This window comes from Sinocyclocheilus grahami, unplaced genomic scaffold, assembly GCF_001515645.1.
Source record: "Sinocyclocheilus grahami isolate Dianchi unplaced genomic scaffold, SAMN03320097.WGS_v1.1 scaffold250.1, whole genome shotgun sequence".
NCBI classification, from domain to species: Eukaryota; Metazoa; Chordata; class Actinopteri; order Cypriniformes; family Cyprinidae; genus Sinocyclocheilus; species Sinocyclocheilus grahami.
The window spans coordinates 690,272-699,507 of NW_015505429.1; the positions used below are offsets into that span (position 1 = coordinate 690,272).

A 9,236-nucleotide genomic window follows, 5' to 3' on the forward strand; every position below is an offset into this window, starting at 1 on the left:
TGACCTATATAGTGTATATATATATATATATATATATATATATATATGAAGAGTTTGGTTCCAAAATGTGATAAACGCCATTTTATAAAAAATTGAGTTTCCGCCAAAATCGGTATTATATCTGGTCGGTATTGAAAAGTAAATTTTTTGTTTTACGCAAAATGCAATATCCGCCGAGTTATTCTGTCATGTTTTCTCCCTTTCTTTCCAAACCGCGACAAATGACAGTCTCCCTTCTCTGCAGAATGCGATATATCCACTCAACCAATCACAGCGCACCATTCCACGCACTGTAGACAGTAATGGCGGTGCTTTGAATACACCTGGCATCCTAGTTTTCCTCATCTATTTTGTACTTTGTGATCAACAAACAAACTTAGGGCTGCATGATAAATTGCATGTGATTGTCGTGCGTATCTCGCCAGTAAAGCCGGTTCTGTAAATAGTAAATCTCCATCACGTGCTTTCAGATGGAGCGGCATTTAATACACAGAGCTGTAGATCACTGCTATATCGCGTTCATAATCGCAGATGAGTCACATTCGATTATGAACGCGATATTGCGTAGCTTGTCAGTGTGTTTTTATTTATGCCATTAATGTTTTTGTTAATACAGCGTATAGCACTAGGCAACTAAATGAATGTAACATGGCAAAGATGAATGCACTTTTGGAAGTTGAATGTAAGGGAAATGTCATTTTGGAATTTCTGTGGTTTAATGTGTTGTTCAAATATGTTGTTCATGTACGTTCATGATGAAATTTTATTTTATTGTTGTAATTAATTTATAGCATTAACAAGATGACCCGTTGAATTCAATTTGGCAGCGATGACTGATTGATTGGATGTATTTTTAGTCCAGTGTCTGCATATAAGATTAGTATTGACCAAGTTCAGAGGCTGTCATAAGTGGATCAACTTACTATGTTGTGTATTTTCAACAGTTTCAATATGAAAAATAACTTTTATATTGATTCAATGTATTTATCGCATTTTGAAGAAAATAAAAAGTTTCATGAATTTATTGCATTTTGGGAAAAAAAATAATACAATTTTATAATACATTTTTGAAAATCAAAATCTGGATTTGAATTTTTAATGTTATTATAACCTAAAGATGCTATGCGAAAGTTTGAAACAGAAAATAGTGGTTTTCATCTTGCCACTTTCTTGTCATTTATATTATTATATTATTGTTGCTTTTGTTAAAATAGTCACAAGATTGTCACAAGATAACTATTCAGATTTTTTCCCCAGTAGTCTGTTTTATTCAAACAATTATGAGCTCTCGTGCCTCCGTTGTTAAAAAAAATTTGACAATCAGCATCGAGTGTTCGGTTTCAGCGCTGAGGAGTGTTGAGAAGAATCTGCTGATGTAATTACAACCGCTAAATGACAGAGAAGGGTAGGGGGAGGCCGGGGCAGAGCTGAGCTCTCGTGCCTCCGTTGTTAAAAAAAATTTGCCAATCAGCATCGAGTGTTCGGTTTCAGCGCTGAGGAGTGTTGAGAAACCTGGCAGGGGAGGCTAGCCTCCCTTCTGGTATATCAACCAATCATCACAGAGACGTAAATTACGTGCTATTAGATTGAACGTCTCCCGCTGTGCTGATAATGAAGTACTTATGAGTAGCGATATTGAATATTTGATTGCCAACAGATTTACCAAGCTGTCATTCAAATAGTATATATACAAATTTAAAATAAAGGGAGAACACGACTAAGCTGGATATAGGCTAACATTACAGCAGTCGGCTCTTTTAACACAGACTTTTAAGAAGGGATGGATGTTTGCATCAAGTGATAGGCCAGGTAAGTGAAATTATATTATCTTGCTGTATGTGTGTCGTCTTCTTTACGTTTTCTGACTAAAAGCAACCAAAAAAGCCATTTTAAAATGATTAAGCAAATAATAATGATAATAATAATCGGCAGGGATCCCCAGGCCAATACAATTAGTGTGCCTCCTCTATTTTAAAGTCCACGAGCCGCCACTGGTCTTTATAGCCATAGTGAAAGCAACAATAATTTATTTTCGAGATCTGAGGTATCTAAACTTGTACGTTAAAACTGTGAACTCACTGCGAACCAACACGTGTATTCCATAACAAAGATGGTATCAGTCACTCACTCGCTCAAAACTGTTCAGTCCATTCACATTTGAATCATCTATTTTCCGCACTTTTCTTTTCTTCACACTCGCCATGTTTTTGCCATCACATCGTATCTACACTGGACGTGACAAAGTATTGCAAATCATTTGAACTTTGTGTCAGTACGTTATAAACGTGACTCGCGCCGGATCCAGTGTAGACACTGGTATTGATTATAATGGGTTCTATTGTATTTTGCTGCGTGCTTGAACCCCTAATAATAAATGTTAGTGGAATAAAGGCTTTGTATCACAGGAATAAATTACATTTTAAAATGCATTCTAATAGAAAAGTTATTTTAAATTGTAATATTTCACAGTATTTCTGTTTTTATAATCCAAAGCTATTTTACCCAAAACAAAAAAAGGAGAGAGCAGACCCAATTTATTTTTTGTACTGAAGTCAAATATTTACATATATATAATATAAATAAAACGTGTGAATTTGCTCATTGTGAGAAACACATTCCTTTGTGTTTACTGTAAAATGTTGCAATGCAAACATAATAAGATTAGTCACAGCGTGCCAGATTACTGAGTCTCTTCCAGAGCCATTCTCTGTCACTATAGACTCTTTACATAAACATCTTTGTGAGAGTGTGAAATCTGAGGATACAGTCTCTATTAGTTTTGCTTCCTTGCATATCCATCTTATCGCAACCATAGCTGACAAAGGACAGAGTAAGCTGGATACATAATGTGAGTTTTAGACTGCGTCTTTAGTAATTAATGGTTTCACTAATCAAGGCACCACTGAACAAATGAACCTTGATCGATGCTGGCCATGGCAGTGGAGAGGGCCTGATCCTTCTGCTGATGCAGCAGGAACCAAAGCAGAGCATCCTGCCAGAAAATATATGCAAACAACCCAGAGACCTGCATACTTTAATGTGAGCATCCAATCATTAGCCCTAAGTGTAGCTCATTATGTTCTTAGGACCACTGATGTGCACAATCCTTATTGATCTTGTAACACTCAAGAAATCAAAGGCCTCTCTGGCACCAAAATGCCATTTTTTCAAGCCGCTCTTTATTTGTCAGTGTGGTTACAGAACTGAAGGACAGAAGAGAACACATGCCCAAAAGTACTTGATCTTCAAATATTTTGCACATATAAAACAGACCTCTATAAATACAAAAAAGGTGGTGGATCCAAAATCAAAATGAGTATGGCTAGTGACGTGTCAGTGCTATTTGTGGCACGATCTTGTCTTTGATTATTAATGATGCATTATGAGTAAAAATAATGTTTACAGAAATGACTATTTACAGGCTTTATCTTCAGATATTGAGCTACCCATCCTTCCTCTAATTTACTTCCACTTTTAATGGGAAAATCAGTAAAAAGCTATAGAGCAGAGCACAAAATTGAGAGCATATATGCATCTGCTTGTTTCAATGCTGTCATTACCCGTGCATATATAATTACCAGTGAGACCAAAACTAAACTCTGATACTAATCTCTATTAGCAGATATTAACCCTTGAGGCAAGTGCAATTTTTAATCGCTGAGCTTTTAGCAGCAATTTAACAGAAAAAGAATATGCAGTAATGTCCCAAAACAATGCAACTACACTTTCAAAGTGAGTGCAGGGCACATCTGGGTCTTAATGCAAACCAGAGGAGATGACACTGTAAAAAACAAAAAATTATATAAAAATAAAAATGATTCAGGGAACAGAGCGTCACTGGCACAGCACTACAAAGAGAAGCCCTTGCTTGGGTTAATTTTATATTTGACTCAGCTTGAACATAACCTACAAACCAAGCATTTATTTATTTATTTTTATTTTAATGAAATTTGATAACATACATATTTCACTTTATTTATTTTGTACTGAAATTTGTTTCTTTAGTCTTTTTAGAATATTAAATATTGTATTATATTTTTAATTGTAAATATTACATTATTATATTTTTAGTATAATATATAGTATATTATTAAATTAATTTAGAGTATTTTGTATTATTAGGACATCTTCTCAAATCTTCTTATATCTTGTAATATTTTAAGTAGCTATTTTTTAATATGTTGCTTTCGTTAGGCTAAATGGGGGATTATTTGTTTTTGTCTTAAACCAATTAATATAGATGTTACCACAAGAAGCATGTTTTTCACAGTGCATATAAACTACATGCACGCCGCTGCCTCTGCCGTTAATTGGATTAGCCATTCATGGCTTTACCTGCGTATTTTAGCGTGATGACATAACATCCTGTCTGCTTTATTCATGTGCTGTATTTTAATAGCTATGCCTCAGTGACATGCAAACGGCAGCCTCTCACGTGACAATTCCTGCACGGAAAAAGTGCAGGCTAATATGAAAATCAATTAGAGAGATGCAATTCATAGAGCAAATTATGTTTGTGTACAATTTGTATTCGTCAGTGGCATTAGCATTGACAGTGTTCAATGTCTAGTAATAAGTCTGCATGTGAAATGAGGTTGGGGTGTAGGCTGAGACGGGGAAAGAGATATCAATTAACAGGCTCTGCAAAGTTCAGCAGCAAGAGCTGAGACTGCAATATCCTGATTCTAGTTCATTAACTAAACACTGGCCATAGAATGCAAAATTATTTCTGCAAACCACCGGCTAGATAAGGTGAATCCTTTTGTGATACAGTCATTGTTAAAGGATTCTTACATTTGAGATAATCAGCATTATGATAGAATAATCCGTATGTGGACCATTAACCAAGAGCCTGAAATTGCATCTATCAAATCAAGTGTTCCTTTTTAATTAAACTGTAATAATGAATAAATCTGCATAAACATGCTGTAAGATTTTTTAGAGGCCTACACTTTCTTGTCATACAGCTGTACAACTGTCATTTAATGCATTGTTCCTTGAATTAATGAATGAAAATGATGGATAGATAGAATAGAAATGGATTAGAAATGGACAGATAGAATGGATGATAGATGGATAAATAAATACTATTTTAACGATTATAAATATTGAATTACATTTTTTAATCACAACACATTTGCCATAATATCCTCATTTAGAGTGCAAATTATTAAGGGTAAGAGGTTCTATCCCAATAATTAAAGGGTTAGTTCACCCAAAAATGAGAATTCTGTCATTAATTACTAGAGGTCGACCGATGTATCGGTTTTGCCGATTAATCGGCACCGATAGTTGATCGCTGGAACTATCGGTTATCGACAAAAATCCATGCCGATAGTTTTCCAGGTTGCGTCCATTGCTGGAGCGGCTGAGAAGGGTCTGCTCTCATTATACAGTGCGAGAGCGGCCTCTAGTGGTTGAAATCACTGACAGCACGTGCTATTTGTTTAGACACGTGATACTGCACGCTGAACAGAGCGGGAAACTTCAGACGCGGATTTAAATGCAGCCGACAGAACATCCTGCCTCGCCACAGAGCGCCATTCACATAGTTTTCCTTTAAATTACAATTATATTGGTCCCGAATCGTTGTTAATGTACATAATGAATTGTGTATTGTGCATTTTCAGCGAAACGTTTGTCTTTCTGTGGCTCTAATAAAGTCTGTGTGCTTAATTTATAGAGCTATAATATAGGTTGCGCTTTCTCTTTACGTTTGCTCCGTTTTTTAAACACCGAACTTCAAACTCATCCATGCCAAATTGTTCATTCTTGAAATACATACAATATCCATATGTATATAATTTTAATGCTATAGCCTTTGTGTATATATTTAAAGATGTGCATCTTTAAGCATGACTGTTGAAATGAAATGGTAACACTTTAAAATAAGAGTCCATTTGTAGCATTAAGATTAATGAAAGCTGTGTAAGTATTGGTCCTTGTAAGAGTGTGTTAATTTCAACATTTACTATTATTATTATTATTTTTACTACTACTACTACTAGTATGCTTCAGTACTGTTTTTGTTAATAAAGCACTATTTCAGTTTTGTTCAGTATCAATTTTTAAACTATCAATAGTTAAAACTAAACTAATTGAATTAATCGGTATCGGCCAGTGTGGTTCAACCTAGCTATCGGTATCGGCAAAATCCACTATCGGTCGACCTCTATTAATTACTCACCCTCATGTCGTTCTATACCCGTAAGACCTCCGTTCATCTTCAGAACACAAATTAAGATATTTTTGATGAGTTCTGAGAGCTCTCTGACCCTCCCATAGACAGCAATGTAATTACCGTCACGCGGATACGTTGTTTTCGTTCAAATCACGTGTGACGCGTGACGCAGCTGACATAGAATAGCATACGCTGTTTACATTCAGTGGATATTCTCCAAAATAGCACCAGGGTGACGCGGAGGAGACGAGTTTTCTTTTCTTTGCGCACAAAAAGTATTCTCGTAGCTTCGTAAAATTACGGTTGAACCCCTGATGTCACATGGATTATTTTACCGATCTCCTTGCTACGTTTCTGCACCTTGACCGTGGTAATTACATTGTGTCTATGGGAGGGTCAGAGAGCTCTCAGAACTCATCAAAAATATCTTAATTTGTGTTCCGAAGATGAACGAAGATCTTACGGGTTTAGAACGACATGAGGGCGAGTAATTAATGATAGAATTTTCCTTTTTGGGTGAACTAACCCTTTAAGACTTGACCCCCAAAGAAAAAGGTTGGATATTAAAAGTAGGTACTGTTTTTACATAATTATATATTTTAACATCGTTTTCAAATAATATTTCATCAACAACAAAAGTTCGCAACACGCGCTAAATGTACGCTCGAAATCGCCGCTCCTATGACGTAACCATAGCAACAGCTTCCCGATCGTTGTCTACCGCCAACAAAACATATTGTCATTATTTATCACGATTGACACATTATTATAGATTTACACATCACAAACACATTACAAAAATAATGTTAGTGTTTTGTTTTGTCGTGGAGACAGTTGATTATAACTGCGCTAGTGTTGACAAAAAGACAATTTGAGCAGCGCATGGCGAACATTATTGACAGAAATGACTATTTATTTTTTTTAAAATCTGTACATAATTCTGCTGAAACAACCTTTTTAATAACACTACCCCCCCCATTCATTACAGGCAGTGAGTTGCCTTCAAATGCCTGTTGATAACTTCCTATTCGTCGATTGGCCACTAGTGTTCGCTGTTTAGCCTGTTTTAAAGGGAATCCTTGCCATTCTGACTCAGATAACTGAATGACACGGAATTATGACTTGGTTTGTTTTTAATTAGCAGACAAGAGATTACAGTAGATGAATTAGCAGGCCAACTAGTCAATCATTACTACTACTTGAAATGGTCGTACCTATTTTCCTAAATACAACATTCTCAGCAAAAGTAAAGAAACCACCTATATCCATAGGAAACAAAAGAACAAATAGCATGCTAGAGTAAAACAAAAAAGAAACAAGCACTCTTGCATCAAAACAGCGCGATACGTACCTGAAAAATACAATAGTTTCCCACAAATAAATCCCGAGTGCGAACATTGTGTCAGGTTGGAGATGAGTGGATGTAGTTGCACCCTACAATTCCTTCTTCTCTCACTTCTGAGGTGAACAATTCGTCCTTTGCTTGTTTCGGATTCCCAGAAAGGCCAAACAAATCTCAAGAGCATGCAGACGAGCTGGTCATCTTCCCGACAGAGGCTGTGCAGGTGAAGCGGAGCGCCTGTTTCACGCGGGTTGCGGAATTTGCAGGTGGAAGAAACAGCGTTGTGGAAAAAACAACTCGATGAGACCAATTCAGATGTTCATTCCCGACGACCCATAGCAGCATTAGATGCAAGACTATTCAAAGACGCTCCATCGCAAACATTCAAAGCAACCGAAACTATGCACGATATCTCCTCGGAGCGCCGGAATGTCTCCAAAGTCATTGGGAAAATACGCGTCTGCTCTTTTCCTCCGCGCGCCTTTTTACGCGCATCCCAATGAAGAAATGTGCCGCTTTCGAGCCACGCGTTAGTTTTAGCTACCTCTGGCTGAGGTAGTCTGATTTAGTGCGTTCTTGTTTCCCAGGGGTGAATTGTTATTGCTGCATGAAGCTACTTCCATTGTCTGGTCCAGTTAGGAGACGCTGCTCATTTTAGGTTTCAAGGTTTTTCTTGAATCCTCGTCGGAAAAGCCCAAACGTTGATATTTGGGCACACAGAGCCTGTTCCATCGCTCATAAACCCCTCAGCCGCACAGTATTTCTTGCTGCAGTCATTTACTAAACTCAAAAAGCACCTCACACACTCTCAACACACGCCCTCATGCTGCTGTCATTGGTCTGAATGGCACTCCAGACAAATGCCTCCTCCTCGGATTGGAGATGCGCACTGCCATATGTTGGACTTTGAGGGCTACGCTGTTTTGGGGCAGTATATGTACACTGTAACTGATTTTTGTAATTTGAACAGTATTATACTGTAATATGTACAGTAAGATACTGTAAAATGTGTATACAGTATTTCACTGTAAACCGCAAAGGATTATAGGAAAATATACGGTCACTACTCTATTTCCTCACTACTGTAAACCAATTTACAGTAGTGAACTTGCCCGCGAAAAACTGACTGTTCTTTTTTGACTGTTTGGTGGAAGTGGCTGTAAAAGGACAAAAGAGAAATGCACCTTAACTTGACGAAAGGTGAGTATATTATTTCTGTTTTATGCAAAACTGTGATACTGTAAATCAAATACAGTAAAGACATTACTGCACTGTAAATGCAATTACAGTACTAATACTGTAAACATTTTTACAGTAAATTTACTGGCATCCAGCTGCCAGTAAGTTACTGTAAAATTTACAGCAACCTATTTACAGTGTATTTACGTATGGCAGTTTTCAGAAGCATACTACAAAAAGACATTGGATGGCAGAGATCTGCAGTGCCTATAACTCTGTTCGGGGCACCAGGGCATTTCTTACCAACCGATTACGATGTTTATTAGATTGTTGAAGAGATAGACTGTAGCCTACCTAAAAAGGAACGAGTTTTTATTTTATTTATTTTTACTCATCACTAAAATCTAAGCAAAAGTATAATCAACAACACATTTTTAACCATTTTTATTCATTCACCTTTTGTATGGCCTGTCAACAGGTTACACTGAAATCATCCATATCCTTTTCAGCTAAATATAAACATTACAACAATTA

The 9,236-nt window shown here is 36.7% G+C and overlaps 1 protein-coding gene across 1 annotated transcript in view; it reads right to left on the reverse strand.

Moving 5' to 3' along the window:
- Positions 1–8,347, reverse strand: part of LOC107598350 (glycine receptor subunit alphaZ1-like) — an 87,580-nt gene extending 79,233 nt beyond the window's left edge. Inside the window, exon 1 of the mRNA XM_016289660.1 lies at positions 7,533–8,347. Within this exon, the coding sequence (XP_016145146.1) occupies positions 7,533–7,579 (47 nt within the window). The 5' untranslated portion in view covers positions 7,580–8,347. The remainder of the gene's footprint in view (positions 1–7,532) is intronic.
- Positions 8,348–9,236: the final 889 nt, after the last annotated feature.